The 18,436-nt window shown below is 44.5% G+C and overlaps 2 protein-coding genes across 2 annotated transcripts in view; both read left to right on the top strand.

The window, feature by feature from the left end:
• LOC117381480 (protein-tyrosine kinase 2-beta-like) overlaps positions 1 to 5,822 on the top strand; it is a 47,552-nt gene extending 41,730 nt beyond the window's left edge. Inside the window, exons 25-31 of the mRNA XM_033978462.2 lie at positions 156 to 275; positions 357 to 395; positions 3,077 to 3,101; positions 3,174 to 3,214; positions 3,596 to 3,730; positions 4,289 to 4,369; positions 4,891 to 5,822. Of these exons, the coding sequence (XP_033834353.1) occupies positions 156 to 275; positions 357 to 395; positions 3,077 to 3,101; positions 3,174 to 3,214; positions 3,596 to 3,730; positions 4,289 to 4,369; positions 4,891 to 5,130 (681 nt within the window). The 3' untranslated portion in view covers positions 5,131 to 5,822. The remainder of the gene's footprint in view (positions 1 to 155; positions 276 to 356; positions 396 to 3,076; positions 3,102 to 3,173; positions 3,215 to 3,595; positions 3,731 to 4,288; positions 4,370 to 4,890) is intronic.
• A 1,510-nt stretch (positions 5,823 to 7,332) lies between these two features.
• On the top strand, positions 7,333 to 18,276 carry LOC117381470 (inosine-uridine preferring nucleoside hydrolase-like). The gene is made up of 8 exons (XM_055228050.1): positions 7,333 to 7,412; positions 9,178 to 9,358; positions 11,352 to 11,531; positions 12,105 to 12,216; positions 12,331 to 12,467; positions 15,529 to 15,606; positions 16,674 to 16,790; positions 17,051 to 18,276. Exons 2-8 carry the CDS (start codon positions 9,185 to 9,187, stop codon positions 17,201 to 17,203), a joined length of 951 nt encoding a protein of 316 aa, XP_055084025.1. The 5' UTR covers positions 7,333 to 7,412; positions 9,178 to 9,184; the 3' UTR covers positions 17,204 to 18,276.
• Positions 18,277 to 18,436: the final 160 nt, after the last annotated feature.

The following is an 18,436-nucleotide window of genomic DNA, read 5'->3' as shown; positions in this document are numbered from 1 at the left end:
CTCCATGGAGATAGGTATGTCGAGATGTTTTTTTCAGAACAATAACCACAGAAGCACAGAAAAAAAGGTACATTCTGAGGTTTTAATGAAAAAACAGTCTTTGGAGCAGACAGGTCAAATACTCAGGGAGGACTTTTTGCTGTATATATTTCCAGTTGAGCGATGATCGTCCTTCGTGGGAGAGAGAGAGGGAGCAGGTGGAGGAGGCCATCGTGAGGCAGAGGCTGGAGATGGTCAGTGACGGACAGTGGCTGGAGCAGGAAGAGCGCCACCTGGTCAGACACGCTTGCTACTGCAGGGTTAAGAGTACACACATATTGAATCACTCATGCTGTCTGCACATTGTCTGTTCTCAGGACCCTGTTGTTCGACAAGACTCAAACCGACAAACCCAGGTATTTTTAATTTCATTTTTTAAAGTGACATTCAAAGTGTATCTGACAGGTTGTTTTACAATGTTTTACCAATTCTGCCTTGGCTCGGTGGGATAGTACCATAGACTGTATAAATAAATGGACATAGCTAACCCACTGGTCACCGTGTTCTAAACAGGAAGTGATCGTGGGCGCGCTTCCCGCTCCATCGACTAGGCTCCATTTCACTTTGTATTGAGAAACAGTTGCTATGATACTCGTGGTTGGAATTCCAAATATTGAACTCAGCTCCAGATTGGCCCCTATAACTGCTATCCTCGATGGGCTTCATTTGACTGGAGCCAAACGCTGGGGGTGACGTCACACTCCCTCCACTTATTTATACAGCATGGATAGTATCTGTGGTAAATGTTTATCACAGTTTTACCACTCGGAGACTCTAAAGTGTTCCAAAGATCAGAGCAAGTAGATTCACTATCATAGGAAGTAGTCACTATCACAGAAAGTAGAGTCACTATCACAGGAAATGGAGTCACTATCACAGCAAGTAGAGTCACTATCACAGCAAGTAGAGTCACTATCACAGAAAGTAGAGTCACTATCACAGGAAATGGAGTCACTATCACAGAAAGTAGAGTCACTATCACAGGAAGTAGAGTCATTATCACAGAAAGTAGAGTCACTATCACAGGAAGTAGAGTCATTATCACAGGAAATGGAGTCATTATCACAGAAAGTAGAGTCACTATCACAGGAAGTAGAGTCACTATCACAGAAAGTAGAGTCACTATCACAGCAAGTAGAGTCACTATCACAGAAAGTAGAGTCACTATCACAGCAAGTAGAGTCACTATCACAGCAAGTAGAGTCACTATCACAGAAAGTAGAGTCACTATCACAGAAAGTAGAGTCACTATCACAGAAAGTAGAGTCACTATCACAGCAAGTAGAGTCACTATCACAGAAAGTAGAGTCATTATCATAGGAAGTAGTCACTATCACAGGAAATGGAGTCACTATCACAGGAAATGGAGTCACTATCACAGAAAGTAGAGTCACTATCACAGGAAGTAGAGTCACTATCACAGGAAATGGAGTCACTATCACAGAAAGTAGAGTCACTATCACAGGAAGTAGAGTCACTATCACAGAAAGTAGAGTCACTATCACAGGAAATGGAGTCACTATCACAGGAAATGGAGTCACTATCACAGAACGTAGAGTCACTATCACAGAAAGTAGAGTCACTATCACAGGAAGTAGAGTCACTATCACAGAAAGTAGAGTCACTATCACAGGAAATGGAGTCACTATCACAGGAAATGGAGTCACTATCACAGAACGTAGAGTCACTATCACAGGAAGTAGAGTCATTATCACAGGAAATGGAGTCACTATCACAGGAATTAGAATCACTATTGCAGAAAGTAGAGTCACTATCACAGAAAGTACAGTCACTATCACAGAAAGTAGAGTCACTATCACAGAAAGTAGAGTCACTATCACAGAAAGTAGAGTCATTATCACAGGAAGTAGAGTCACTATCACAGAAAGTAGAGTCATTATCACAGGAAGTAGAGTCACTATGACAGGAAGTAGAGTCACTATCACAGGAAGTAGAGTCACTATCACAGGAAGTAGAGTCACTATCACAGAAAGTACAGTCACTATGACAGGAAGTACAGTCACTATCACAAAAAGTACAGTCACTATCACAAAAAGTACAGTCACTATCACAGGAAGTAGAGTCACTATCACAGGAAGTAGAGTCACTATCACAAAAAGTACAGTCACTATCACAAAAAGTACAGTCACTATCACAAAAAGTACAGTCACTATCACAGGAAGTAGAGTCACTATCACAGAAAGTAGAGTCATTATCACAGGAAGTAGAGTCACTATGACAGGAAGTAGAGTCACTATCACAGAAAGTAGAGTCATTATCACAGGAAGTAGAGTCACTATGACAGGAAGTAGAGTCACTATCACAGGAAGTAGAGTCACTATCACAGGAAGTAGAGTCACTATCACAGGAAGTAGAGTCACTATCACAGAAAGTACAGTCACTATGACAGGAAGTACAGTCACTATCACAAAAAGTACAGTCACTATCACAAAAAGTACAGTCACTATCACAGGAAGTAGAGTCACTATCATCGTCAGTAGAGTGACTGTCGCTAATCTGCAGGAGCTTCAACCAATCTTCACTTTGTGGATGTAAACACACACAGGAGGCTCTACCCTCACCTTTCTACTTTTAAAGACAATTTCAAACTGAATTCTTAACTCTGTTTTGTGGACTGGGTGTGATTAATCACCTGGAACAAATTCCATGGGATAAGGGAGAATGCTGCAGAATGCTGGAGAGTGAGATAAGTCACAAAGTGTCCTCATAATTTTGTCTGTTTCCTGAGCTTGTATCTGGTGCCTCTGTGTCAGCCACTCCATTGGCCCCAGATGCTCTGTTCTATTGGCTGTTGCCATGGTGATGTTTTGTGGTTTGCGATGACAGAGCTCAGAGTCTGACAGTGCATATGAGGAACGCAGCCTCCCTGAAGTCGGGGAGAAGCAAATGTAGATTTAATGCTGAAGTATGAAATTAGTAGCCTAAACCTGCCATGTGCACTTTAAATGATGACCTGTATCTGGAAACACTCTTATCTAATTCTACATGTCACTTATTCTTGTCTGTTTATTTGCAGGCTCCAGAGAGTCCATCTTCCATCGGTGAATGAACATTTTTCTCTGCTGATTTTCTATACAATTTCTGTCTAAATAAATACATTTTTGCTTTATCAGGTCCTCCATCAAAACGACCCACACCCCCTACTCCCACACAGGTACTCAAGTTTATTTAATCTTGGTTTAGTCCTCGTTTAGTCTTGGTTTGGTCCTGATTGAGTCCTGGTTTAATCCTGGTTTAGTCTTGGTTTAGTCCTACTTTTGTCTTGGTTTAGTTCAATTTCAGTTTTGGTTTAGTCCTAGTTTAGTCCTGGTTTAATTTTGGTTTAGTCCTGGTTTAGTCCTTGTTTAGTCTTAGTTTAATCCTGGTTTATTCCTAGCATAGCCGTGGTTTAGTCCTAGATTAGTCCTGATTTAGATCTGGTTTAGTCTTGCTTTAGTCCTACTTTTGTCCTGGTTTATTCCTAGTTTAGTCTTGGTTTAGTCCTAGTTTAGTCCTGGTTTAGTCCCTAACCTATTTGAGATGTGTTTCCTTTTAGCCGTTACCAACTGCTGAGTTGGACCGGACCGAGGACCAGGTGTACATTGGAGTCATGGAACTGGTCCGACAGGTGGTCCAACTGAAGAACCAAATCCACAGCACACCCACCTCAGAGTACCCCACTGCTGTCAAAGTGAGTTATTATAACTTTCAGAGTACCCCAAAGTGAATTATTATGACACAGAGTACCCCAGTACAATCTAAGTGAGTTTTATTAACTTTAAATATGTATTGTGTAGGGCTGCAACTAACAATTATTCTCTCAATCTATTTGAATAGATTTGTTTGCATGTGATTAGTGTTTAGAACATGAAAGGCCCCATGAGATTTTTACTCATGTCTGCCCAGATACAGCTGAAGTGAACACCCTATTGGAGTGTATTTACAGGCTGAAAATCTGGGTGGTTGTTTCAAAACATTGTACAGATGAGTACCTCTGAAGCCCGACAATTTCAACAGAAACACAAAATGTACCTCATTTTAATACTCTTTTTTCAGACTCAAGGTTTATTTTGGTTTCACACCTGACAGTTTGAACTGCTCACTAGCGCCTCAGAGTGGTCAGGTGATGTGCTATGACGTGTCCTGTCAGCTGACTTAAACAGGTTTTGGTTCTGTCTACCGGGGGGGAGGCAGTCCGATTTGTTTTGTTTTTCGGGCTGTGTATGTTTCAGGGTTGTGTGTGTTTCAGAGCGTGGGTTTAACTCTTCGTGGTCTGATCCAAAGTGTGGATGAGCTGCTTCCTTCTCTGCACGGCTCTGTCACCACTGAGGTAAGACACATCTTCTGAAATCCCCTTCTTTCATGGTGCACTGGGTACCTGTTCTTGCTTGTCTCCATGGAGATGTAATTACTTTGCCCAGAATGTTCCATAGTATTGCAATGAATACATCTCCATGGAGACAAGGCCAAGTTACAAGTGAGATCTGTGGAAAGGCACACCTGCTCACATTAAGAATACATGTTTGTCAAGGTATTTTTGCAACACTGTCAGTCAAACCTGTCGCTAACACTAGCGAGAGCGACCTCGAGAAAAGAAGACACCTGATTTGTTATTATTGTTCATATCTTTATTTATGTATAGCCAAATAATAAATACCAGGAGCGGGTTAATATGAACATTTTAAAACCAAAATGACGAGAGTCAGTGCAGCAGTTACAGAGAGAGAGGTGGCAGTTTTTCAATGTAAAGTGAATTGGAGCCAGAGTTGAAGCCGCCAGAAGTGTGCCCATGATCACTTCCTGTTTGGAAGGTGCTGGCTAGCGCAGTAACCATGGGCTGTGTTATTTCAGATCGAGGGCACAAAGAAGCTGCTGAACAAAGACCTGGGGGAGCTCATCACAAAGATGCGTTTGGCCCAACAGAACTCTGTCACCACTCTGAAGCACGACTGTGTGAGGAGCATGTTAGCCGCCGCACACACGCTCGCCATGGACTCTAAGAACCTACTGGACGCTGTGGATCAAGCCAGAGTCCGCGCAGACCTCGCAAAAACCAGACCGGACCAAAAACCAGATCAAGAAGAAGGATGAGACCAGGACTACACCAGGATTAAAGAATAAATGAACCATGACTAAACCAGCACCAAACCAGGACTAAACCAAGACTAAACCAGCACTGAACCAGGACTAAACCAAGACTAAACCAGCACTGAACCAGGACTAAACCATGACTAAACCAGCACTGAACCAGGACTAAACCATGACTAAACCAGCACTGAACCAGGACTAAACAAAGACTAAACCAGCACTGAACCAGGACTAAACAAAGACTAAAGTGGACTGAACCGAGACTAAACCGAGGAGCAAAGTCCAGGATTAAACCAGAACTCTGATATGTCAAATTTAAATTGTGTTTTGCCTGGAGAAGACTGTTCAGTTTTGTTTTTTGTTTTTGACCCAGTTCCAATGAAATGAAATGTTCTGTGGGGCTTTGACGCTGTTCTAATGTAGTGTCCTCCTCAGAAACATCCCTGGAGTTGTGTTTTGTTTCATTCACATGTTTCAGTAATCCTGCACTTTTAGTCTCCCTCTCCACAGCTCAAATGCTTGTCCCACTGGATGATGTCATCGTGTGGTATCTCTTGGTTTAACTTGTTTTTTACTGTAGGTCTCACGCTGGCTGTGACACCAGGCTCTTTGTTCTAATGCTCCACATGTACAAGTTTTACACTGTTATTAAACAGAAGCTTTTGAATCAATGCAACAAATGTTGCATTATTTTTTAAATTGTATTCTTATTGCATTTATTCAGCATTAGATTTCACTTATAAGTCTAATAATACTATTACTACTACTACTATACTACGACTGCCATACTATTGCCACTAATATAGTACTACTGCTTCTACTATACTAGTACTATACTACCACTACTACTCCTGCTACTACTACTACTACTAATAATACTATTAATACTACTAAAGCTGCTGCTGCTGCTGCTACTACTACTACATTTATAAGCTTGTGCAAGCCACGTTATAAGTCCTAGTTTAGTCCTGCTTTTGTCCTTGTTTAGTCCTTGTTTAGTCCTGGTTTAATCCTGGTTTAGTGCTGGTTCAGTCCTGGTTTAGTTCTTGTTACTGCTCTCAAACGATGGGTGATGTACATTTTAAGATGGCCATATGTCTAAATACAAAGGCATCTGCAAAGGTTTTAAACCTGGGTTTAGACCTGGATTTTAGATCTGGGGTTTAGGCCTGGGTTTAGACCTGGATTTTAGACCTGGGTTTGGTCCATGGCGAGACTTGTACACAAGCAGAGCTGCTTTAAACGCTGAGCCACAGGAGCCAGAGACTTGAGCACAGGACGCATGTGTGAAGTACTTCCTGGTTCTACTCAGGAGCTGAGCAGCAAAGTTCTGGATGTACTGCAGCTCTGGCTCATTTGGAGAGGCCAGTGAGCAGGACCTTACAGTAGTCTAACCATAGGAGAAAAATGCATGAATAAGCATGTAGAGATTGAACAACAGGGGTCCCAGGATTGACCCCTGAGGCACCCCACAGGTCAGGGGCATTTTATCTGAGACACACGTTTCAATTTCAACGAAGTACTCCCTGTCTTCTAGATAGGACTTGAACCAGTTTAGTGCAGTACCACAGATGCCCTCCCAGTCCTCTAGTCTCTGTAAGAGGATCTCATGATCCACAGTGTCAAAGGAAACACTCAGATCTAACAGGATCAAGACTGAGACTTTGCCTGCATCAGTGTTCAGGCGGATGTCATTTGTCTCCTTGATAAGAGCAGTCTCAGTGCTGTGGTGGGTCTAAAACTGTTTCTCTGTAAATCTCATAATGAACCTGGAGCTTTGACTTGTGCCATTCCCGCTCGGCCCTCCTCCCTTTTCTGTTCCCTGACCAAGTCATCATTCCTCCATGCCACTTTCTGCTTATCTTTAACCATTTTAACCTTCATCGGGGCAATGGTGTCCAGAACATTCAAAACACCTGGCTGTAATCAGGGCAGTCCTGTGTGATTTCACCAAATACCTGAAATTGCAGAGGATAGTGGAGCCAGGAGACACCTATTTTCATAAAGGTTTGACCAGAAAGCTGCAAATGAACCTAGTTTTACATTTTATTTTATTTTTTTAATGTGTTCTCATTCCAAAAATTAAGACATTTGACTCACTGCTCATCTCCTGCAGGTCTGAGTTATTGAATCTTCCCACTCTGTGCAAGAGCCTCAGGCTCCGCCCTGCTCTGGATTTAAAAGCATGCCTCGACTGAGAAGAGACTAAACTAAAGCAGGACTGAAGCAGGACTGAAGCAGGACTGAACCAGGACTGAAGCAGGATTGAGCCAGGGCTGAACCAGGTTTGAACCCAGACTAAACCAGGACTAAATCAGAACTAAAGCAGGCCTAAACCTGGACTCTTTACACCAGACTGATGAGGAAGTAACTCTAGAATTGTCAGTTTATTTTTGCACCATTTCCTTTGTGCAGATGAAATGCACCATGATGGTGACACAGGACTGCTACCTTTTATTTATTCACTTTTACTCAAGAGATTTAACTGTCAACTGTTAAACTGTGTTTTGGATGCATGACCTGTTTCCATAGAAATAGCTGTTAAAGCCACTCTATGAAACATTCCGGAGGTTGGAGATAATGGCAGCCATTATCTGGTGTGGCACATCACCTTCATTATTCCATGGAAATAGATAAGTTTCATGCCATTATGTTTTACTGTGGAATATTATACAGCGTTTCGATGGAAAAAAGCAGGAAGAGGCCCTCCGCTAGGTCAAGTATGAGTTAGGTTTGTGGAGATGTGAATCTGCTGTAAGGACACATGTGCGACACAGTGCAATAAAAAAAGTCTATTTTCTGCCCAAAAATTTACATACTGTGGCTTTAAAGAATGTACCACAAATGATTTCACTAAATATATATATATATATATTTTTGCTAATCTCTAAATATGAATATTCTGATACAACAATGACTAAAAAAACAAAACAAAAAAAACCTCAAGGTTACTAACCCCCGTAACCCCAGTTCTCAGAGATAACAGAGTGAGGTGTTTCACTATGGGAATCGCCCTAATCATCCGCAGAAGCTCCAATGGCACCACATCTGTCTCAGACAGACAGGATGACTGTATTTCAGGCTCCGCCCCCTCTCCTGATACAGTCAGCGTCCTCTGAAACACACTTCAGACGACGAAATAAGAAGCAAAAATGTCTGAAAAGTCTCACGTTTCAAACAAACAGCCTCCAAGGCTCAAGAGGACAAAGACAGGGCATCCAGTATGACCAAGCAGGACTAAACCAGGACTAAACCAGGACTAAACCTGGACTAAACCAGAACTAAACTAGGACTGAACCAGAACTAAACCAGGACTAAATCAGGACTGAACCAGGACTAAACCAGAACTAAATCAGGACTGAACCAGAACTAAACCAGGACTAAACCAGGACTAAACCTGGACTAAACCAGAACTAAACTAGGACTGAACCAGAACTAAACCAGGACTAAACCAGGGCTGAATCAGGACTGAACCAGGACTAAACCAGAACTAAATCAGGACTGAACCAGAACTAAACCAGGACTAAACCAGGGCTAAATCAGGAGTGAACAGGACTAAACCAGTTCTAGACCAGGTTTAAACAGGCCTAAACTAGGTCTAAACTAGTATCAACAGCAGCAGTAGTACTTGACCCCACCTTTAAACACTGTTTTTTGGTAAAGGTTTGTCCTCGTAAAACCTGTACGACTCTGTAAAAGATAATGATACGTCTCAGACTGAAGCATTTACCTGTTTGACCAGTTTAGACAAACACAGCCTCAGTGTACAAATAAGAGTATAACTATAGAACTAAATGAGGACAAAATCAGGACTAAACCGGGATCAAACCAGGACTAAACCAGGACTGAACCAGGACTAAACCAGGACTGAACCAGGACTAAACCAGGACTGAACCAGGACTAAACCAGGACTGAACCAAAACTAAAATAGGACTGAACCAGGACTAAATCAGGATTAAACCAGGACTGAACCAGGACTAAACCAGGTTTAAACCAGGACTAAATCAGGATTAATCCAGGACTGAACCAGGACTAAACTTTTCTGTCCAGTTTACAGATGAAGCTGTGGGTGGACGTGGACACGGGGGTGGACGATGCTCAGGCCATCATGTTGGCTCTGTCCCACCCCAATGTCGACATCCTGGGCATCAGCTGCTGCCATGGCAACACGCCCCTCCACAACGTGCTGGAGAACACTCTGACTGTGCTCGGTGTCTGTGACCGCCTCGATGTGAGTGTGAGGAGGGCATTTGACACACAGGGAGGGCATCTGACACACAAGGAGGACATCTGAGACACAGGGATAGTAGTAGAATCTAGTTGCTTTTAATAATAGTAAATGCTTTCATTACTACTACTGCTGCCACTTACTATCACTCCATCTAGTACCACTATTGATACTACAATTACTGCTACTGATCTGCCCTGAAATATTAAAAAAGGCTGTTTAATATATTCTTAACCCCTCCAGTGCCTCTGTCCTGTTTTTAAAGTACCTCAAAGACGTCTTTATCCATCCATCCATTTTCTTCCGCTTATCCAGGGCCGGGTCGCGGGGGCAGCAGTCTAAGCAGGGACTCCCAGACTTGCCTCACCCCGGACACGTCCTCCAGCTCCTCCGGTGGGACCCCAAGGCGTTCCCAGGCCAGCCGAGAGACATAGTCCCTCCAGCGTGTCCTGGGTCTTCCCCGGGGCCTCCTCCCAGTGGGCCATGCCCAGAACACCTCCCTAGGGAGGCGTCCAGGAGGCATCCTAAGCAGATGCCCGAGCCACCTCAGCTGGCTCCTCTCGAAGTGTAGGAGCAGCGGCTCTACTCCGAGCTCCTCCCGTGTGACCGAGCTTCTCACCCTATCCCTAAGGGTGCGCCCGGCCACTCTGCGGAGGAAACCCATTTCAGCCGCTTGTATCTGCGACCTTGTCCTTTCGGTCATTACCCAGAGCTCATGACCATAGGTGAGGGTAGGAACGTAGATTGAGGTAAATCGAGAGCTTCGCCTTCCGGCTCAGCTCCTTCTTTACCACAACGGACCGATACAGCAACCGCATCACTGCAGACGCTGCACCGATCCGCCTGTCAATCTCCCGCTCCATCCTTCCCTCACTCGTGAACAAGACCCCGAGATACTTGAACTCCTCCACTTGAGGCAGAGACTCACCACCCACCCGGAGAGGGCAAACCACCTTTTTCCAGTCGAGAACCATGGCCTCGGATTTGGAGAAGCTGATTCTCATCCCAGCTGCTTCACACTCGGCTGCAAACCGCCCCAGTGCTGCAGGTCCTGGCTCGAAGAAGCATCAGGACAACATCATCTGCAAACAGCAGAGATGAAATCCTGTGGTTCCCAAACCAGGCCCCCTCCGGCCCCTGGCTGTGCCTAGAAATTCTGTCCATAAATATAATGAACAGAACCGGTGACAAAGGGCAGCCCTGGCGGAGTCCAACATGCACCGGGAACAGGTCTGACTTACTGCCGGCAATGAACACAGCTCCTGCTCCGGTCATACAGGGACCGGACAGCCCTTAGCAAAGAGCCCCGGACCCCATACTCCCAGAGCCCCCCCCCCAAAGGACACCACGAGGGACACGGTCGAATGCCTTCTCCAGATCCACAAAACACATGTGGACTGGTTGGGCAAACTCCCATGAACCCTCAAGGACCCGATGGAGAGTATAGAGCTGGTCCAGTGTTCCACGACCAGGACGAAAACCACACTGCTCCTCCTGAATCTGAGGTTCGACTATCAGTCAGATTCTCCTCTCCAGTACCCTGGAATAGACCTTACCGGGAAGGCTGAGGAGTGTGATTCTTCGTCTTCTGCGTCTTTAGTTCATTCCAAATATTTGAAACAGGTCACATCAGGTTAAAGTACTGCAGTCATTTTACCCTGAAGTACAGTGTGTACTCCAAAATGTACGAAGAAACATCCTGTACAACCCATATATGGCGTGGATCAAGTTTGGACAAGTTTAAGATCAGGTTTAGTCACTTCTTTGTTTAGACACTGTGATGTTCCACATTATATGTTGTACTTGGTGTTCTATTCCCATGTGTCTTATTTGTGTGTGTGTGGGTGAGTGTGTTGGTGTGTGTGTGTTCTGGATTGGTTCATTTCTGTCAAAGGGACTAGTATTGATCCGGTGAAGAATGAGGATTTGGTTTCAATACTAGTTTTAGTATGGATTAGTGTCTGATTTCATGTGACATTCAGCTGTGTATCCTCAGATCCCGGTGTACAAAGGCTGTGAGCGCCCCCTACTGGCTCGTAAGCAGCATGCCAGTGACTACCATGGGAAGGATGGACTCGGAGACGTCCCGGATCTGGTCCGTCCCAGTTTGGAGCTGCTGCAGAAGAAGAAAGCGCCGCAGGCCATGATCCAAGCTGTGAAGAAACACCCAGGAGAGGTCAGAGGTCACAAATCTTGTGTCTTCTTGAGGTCGTTCCCACTAGCTTCAGCAACAGGTTTGACAGCGTTAAGTGGCTGCAGCACTGGTTTAGTGGGGGGCCCCGGGGCGTTACCTTCAGCAGCCTCGCTCCAGATTGGCTTTTTGGTTGCTATGATACACAGTCGGAATTATAAATATGGAAGTCAGCTCCAAATTCTCCCAAGACATTAAATAAGACACAAACCGTGACGTAGCTTTCCTCCGAGTGCTCCGGTTGCGTGTTCTGCTTGTGACGTAGCTTTCCTCCGAGTGCTCTGGTTGCATGTTCTGCTTGTGACGTAGCTTTCCTCCGAGTGCTACGGTTGCGTGTTCTGCTTGTGACGTAGCTTTCCTGAGTGCTCCGGTTGCGTGTTCTGCCTGTGAGGTAGCTTTCCTCTGAATGCTGCGGTTACCTCTAGCACTAAAATCATGTCCAACAGGCTCCTCCCCTCTGGGGCCAGGACTCTCCTGAAAGAAACATTCTTCCCTCAGCAGGACGATTCTGGGTAAAGAAAGGTAAAAAAATAACTCTATTTTCTTGCACACTTTCAGGTGACACTTGTGGCCACCGCGCCCCTCACAAACTTGGCTGTGGCTGTGCAGCTCGACCCCTCCTTCCCCAAGAAACTCAAGGCTCTGTTTCTGATGGGAGGAAACGTCGACTGTGAGTCTGAACAGAGGGAGGGCATCTGGCTTATATCTCATGTATTGTAGCTTGTGGTAACACTAAGGTCTGTGGCGAGGGGAGGGTATCTGGTTTACATGTTTTCTCTTGTAGCCCGCGGTAACACTACAGTCTGTGGAGAGTTTAACTTTGTGGCTGACACTGAAGCAGCTTATATTGTTCTGGACCGCTTCACCTGCCCCACCTACATCGCAGCCTGGGAGTTCAGCTGTGCATCCAGCCTGCCCTGGGTATGACTTTTGACCTATACACCTACACCCTATAACCTTTAACCCTAAGCTACACATGGAGACACACTACATCTCTGCCCTGTACCCTACATCTAAACCCTAATAACTAACTTCATGTAGGGATTGTTAAGCGTGTTCTATAAAAAATGATGACTGGAATCGATCAGTTAAAATCACAAAAGTTTATTTCCTGTTCAATACAATCCTAATACAGAGCTCTGGGTCAGACCGTTGTTCCTAACAGCCTATATACGCAGGACTACCAGTTTTAACACCGATAACTCCAACCTGGAGACATCTCCCACTGCCTTATCTCTATAAAGAAGTTCCTGCAAAGCACACAGCTGCCCCCCGTTATTCAGATCACACAATGTTGCCTTTAAAGGACATTATTATATTGGATCTATGATTTCAGTGTTTAAGCATTAAAACAGTGTTCAGATCAGTGTGTGATTTCATTAAAGAGAATTCAAACAAATGTATGAATTCATTGTTTTGGTATACACCTGCGGTGCACCTAAAAAGATTTATCACTGGATATACTCTTCAGGATGCACAGTCCAGCTTTTTCAGTTCCAGTATGATACGCCCACTGTTATGTACACGCCCACTGTGATGTACACGCCCACTGTGATGTACACGCCCACTGTGACACGCCCACTGTGATGTACACACTCACTGTGATGTACACGCCCCCTGTGATGTACACGCCCATTGTGATGTACATGCTGTGATGTACACGCCCACTGTGATGTACACGCCCCCTGTGATGTACACGCCCACTGTGATGTACACGCCCCCTGTGATGTACACGCCCACTGTGATGTACACGCCCACTGTGATGTACACACCCACTGTGATGTACATGCCCACTGTGATGTACACACCCACTGTGATGTACACGCCCACTGTGATGTACACACCCACTGTGATGTACATGCCCACTGTGATGTACACGCCCACTGTGATGTACACGCCCACTGTGATGGACACGCCCACTGTGACACGCCCACTGTGATGTACAATCTCACTGTGATGTACACGCCCCCTGTGATGTACACGCCCATTGTGATGTACATGCTGTGATGTACACGCCCACTGTGATGTACACGCCCACTGTGATGTACACGCCCACTGTGATGTACACGCCCACTGTGATGTACACGCCCACTGTGATGTACACACCCATTGTGATGTACACGCTGTGATGTACACGCCCACTGTGATGTACACACCCACTGTGATGTACACGCCCACTGTGATGTACACGCCCATTGTGATGTACACGCTGTGATGTACACGCCCACTGTGATGTACACGCCCCCTGTGATGTACACGCCCACTGTGATGTACACGCTGTGATGTACACGCCCACTGTGATGTACACGCCCATTGTGATGTACATGCTGTGATGTACACGCCCACTGTGATGTACACGCCCACTGTGATGTACACGCCCATTGTGATGTACACACCCATTGTGATGTACACGCTGTGATGTACACGCCCACTGTGATGTACACGCCCACTGTGATGTACACACCCATTGTGATGTACACGCTGTGATGTACACGCCCACTGTGATGTACACACTCACTGTGATGTACACGCCCACTGTGATGTACACGCCCACTGTGATGTACACGCCCACTGTGATGTACACGCCCACTGTGACACGCCCACTGTGATGTACACACCCCCTGTGATGTACACGCCCACTGTGATGTACACGCCCACTGTGATGTACACGCCCATTGTGATGTACACACCCATTGTGATGTACACGCTGTGATGTACACGCCCACTGTGATGTACACGCCCCCTGTGATGTACACGCCCATTGTGATGTACATGCTGTGATGTACACGCCCACTGTGATGTACACGCCCCCTGTGATGTACACGCCCACTGTGATGTACACGCCCCCTGTGATGTACACGCCCACTGTGATGTACACGCCCCCTGTGATGTACACGCTGTGATGTACACGCCCACTGTGATGTACACGCCCACTGTGATGTACACACCCACTGTGATGTACATGCCCACTGTGATGTACACGCCCACTGTGATGTACACGCTGTGATGTACACGCCCACTGTGATGTACACGCCCACTGTGATGTACACGCTGTGATGTACACGCCCACTGTGATGTACACGCCCACTGTGATGTACACGCCCCCTGTGATGTACACACCCACTGTGATGTACACGCTGTGATGTACACGCTGTGATGTACACGCCCACTGTGATGTACACACCCACTGTGATGTACACGCTGTGATGTACACGCCCACTATAACGTGCATGCTTCTGTCTCCAGTTTTATTCAAAGTATATATTTATCAGTGATACACGCAGGATTCAACAGGGCTGTGTAGTCATTTTGGTACAAATGAAAAAAATAAAAATTTCAGCTGTTCCCTCACGTGATGTGCAGCTGTCCATTTGAGGTGCCGTCTCTTTGTTGTGATGATGTTTACAGCGACATCAGCTCCCATTGGCCACCGCAGTTTTCTAACACAAAAGTCAGTGGACGTGTTTCTTTTATTTAGTCTTTTTAAATTAATACTGTGATTTATAATGTTCAGATTATAACATAATGATTCATGTCATAGATCAGAGCTGACCAGCATTTTATTTCCATCAAAACACAAAACTGACCCAATTCTGTTATTCATTCAGCAAGCAACTACACAACAGCTTTGTATAAAAAAGTTGAAACATTATGAAACATTGTGTAAATTGTCTTACTACATCAAACACCGATACTGGATGAATTAATATCACCCAATCGTCAATTTTCCGGGATGAGCACCAATATTCAATACCAGTATCAGTGCATCTCTAACGTCATGCAGTTATTACACACAAAAACCTAATTCCACTCATTTATTTGAGCAAACAATTTAGTCAATTAGCACAATATAGAGTTATCAATAAGAAGTGGGTAAAGTGTTTGATTGGCACATTTGGGTGGTTTGATCTGTGTGGTTACATGAGTCTCTTATATAATGTTCCTGTGCAGTAAGTGAATGACCATAACTTTATGTCCTCAGTCATTCTGTGATCAGTGGCTGAGCCAGTGCACACCCAAAGCCCAGTTTATGAAGAAGATCACGGCGGTCTCCAGAAATGTATGTAAACATGCACTTCACACCATTCAGAGTTAAAAATGTGTGTAAACATGCACTTCACACCATTCAGAGTTAAAAATGTATGTAAACATGCACTTCACACCATTCAGAGTTAAAAATGTGTGTAAACATGCACTTCACACCATTCAGAGTTAAAAATGTATGTAAACATGCACTTCACACCATTCAGAGTTAAAAATGTATGTAAACATGCACTTCACACCATTCAGAGTTAAAAATGTATGTAAACATGCACTTCACACCATTCAGAGTTAAAAATGTATGTAAACATGCACTTCACACCATTCAGAGTTAAAAATGTATGTAAACATGCACTTCACACCATTCAGAGTTAAAAATGTATGTAAACATGCACTTCACACCATTCAGAGTTAAAAATGTGTGTAAACATGCACTTCACACCATTCAGAGTTAAAAGAGATGTACCTGATTTGTAACTGTTTTTGAAAGGTCAAAAACTGAGCTAGTTCATTTTAAACCATTTGCAGTGTCCAAAGGTAATCCTCACTGACCTTATGCATTCTCAGCATCCTAATTCGTCACGATGAGGTCATATGAGGTCACAACTCAGAGAGAGTAAAGCTAACAACAAGTAGCATGCTAATCGCACACTTGTTGATTCTCAGACAGTAAACATCTTTATAATTAGATGCAGACAGTACACAGTGGACAAGAGGTGCTTATAGAGGATATGCACTGAAATAATTGTATTTGAAAAATCCCCCTCAACATTTTAGAGGCAGAGCAGAGGGCAGCACAACAAACACACTGACAAAACAAAATGTGTCTCTGCTTGTCTTGCCTCATTTTTGTCTTATCTTGATACAGCAAAATGGAAACTGGAAGTAGTACGTAGTAGATAAAGGACACTTCAGCCCCACAATAATGAGCCCCCCCCACCCCCCCCCCCCCCCCCCCCCCCCACACACACACCCACCCCCACACACCCCCACACACCCCCACACACCCCCACACACCCCCACACACCCCCACACACACCCACACAGATAGTTTAAATCTGTAATAATGCTCCCTGTGTCCTACAGAGGGCGCAGTCTGAGGATTACCAGAAAGAGATTACAGCAGGAAAAGGGTTCAACTCCTGTGACTGTTATGCTATGGCCGCCGCACTGGACCCCACGCTCATGCTGGAAAACGAAGAGGTTGGCTCCTGGTTTAGACCTGGTTTAGTGCTGGTTTAGTCCTGGTTTAGCCCTGGTTTTGCACAATGAACCTTTGGACAATTTAACCTTCTAACACAAGTCCAAATCAGCTCAGTACTACTACTGTTGCTACTGCTGCTGCAGTAGTAGTAGTAGTAGTAGTAGTAGTAGTAGTAGTAGCTATAGCAGTAGTAGTAGCAGTAGCATTAGTAATAGTAGCAGTAGTAGCATCTGATCTGTCACTGTTGTTGTTGATGCAGGTGGCGGTCTCCGTGGAGCTAGAGGGCGCTCACACTCGGGGCATGATGGTGGTGGACTACATGAAGCTTCTGAACAAGAAGCACAAAGTGTCTCTGATGAAAAAATTTGATCTGACAAAGTTTCAAGTCATGCTCCTGAAATCACTCCAGTAAAAAGTGGCTTTAAAGTCTCTGGACCTCATGTTTTTTTTTCCTTAAAATGTAAAAACTGGTAAACAAGTTCATTTGAAACTGTTTGCAGGCCCAAGGTTTTTCCTCTCGGACCTTATACATCTGAACATCCTAATTATTCACCATGATGAGTTTATAAGCACTTTTCATATCTCAGAAAGCTAAAGAGAAGCAGAAAGCGCCATGGAGGAATGATGACTCGGTCAGGGCACAGAAAAGGGAGTGCCGGAGGGCCGAGCGGGAATGGCACAAGTCAAAGCTCCAGGTTCATTATGAAATTTACAGAGAAAAGATGCACATGTACAACCACAGTTTATGTAGAACAAGGGAGAGGGATTTTTCTGACATTATTGGAAGTTGTAGTAACAACTCTCGTGTCCTGTTTGCAACGGTAAACAGATTAACAAACCCCCCAGATCCACTGGCGTTAGAACTAATTTCCACATGTAAGTGCAATGAGTTTGCAGTATTCTTTAATGACAAGGTTCAGGGCATTAAAAATGCCATCAGTTCCACAACACAAATAACACTTCAGCAGCCACCTAGACACTTAGAGCTACTCACTCTGCACCTGTAACTGACAAAACTGTCCAAAAGATCATCACCAGTCTGAGTTCATCTACATGCTGCCTCCATGTGTTACCCACTAAATTTCTAAAGTCTGTGCTCAACAGTTTGCTGTCACCACTCGTTTGAATAATTAACATTTGACTTCAATCTGGAACAGTCCCAAGAACTTTGAAAACTGCAGTTATCAAGCCTTTCCTAAAGAGGAGCAGTCTTGATACCACAATACTGAACAATTACCGGCCAATCTCAAATCTGCCATTATTATTAACTTTCTCCAATTGAACAACTCCTGTGATGTTTTCCAATCAGGTTTTAGACCCACCACAGACTGAGATGCTCTGATCAAGGTGACATATGACATCCGCCTGAACACTGATGAAGGCAAAGTCTCAGTCTTGATCCTGTTAGATCTGAGTGCTGCCTTTGACACTGTGGATCATGAGATCCTCTAATCTGACTGGTAGTCAACAAACATGACCTCCGCCACATAGAGTACTGTTACTGTAGGAGAACAATTAATTAATAAAAAATGTTACTCAAGTAGGAACAAAAGTATGCTTCAGTTTCTTTAAAAAGTTACTAGAGTAAATGTAACTGAGTACTTCCCACCTCTGAGAATCATTCATAAATCAGTCACCATAGTAA

The sequence above is a fragment of the Periophthalmus magnuspinnatus genome, chromosome 2 (genome assembly GCF_009829125.3).
Source record: "Periophthalmus magnuspinnatus isolate fPerMag1 chromosome 2, fPerMag1.2.pri, whole genome shotgun sequence".
NCBI classification, from domain to species: domain Eukaryota; kingdom Metazoa; phylum Chordata; class Actinopteri; order Gobiiformes; family Gobiidae; genus Periophthalmus; species Periophthalmus magnuspinnatus.
Note: the sequence above shows the minus strand (reverse complement) of the source record. Positions and strands in the feature narration are given on the sequence as shown.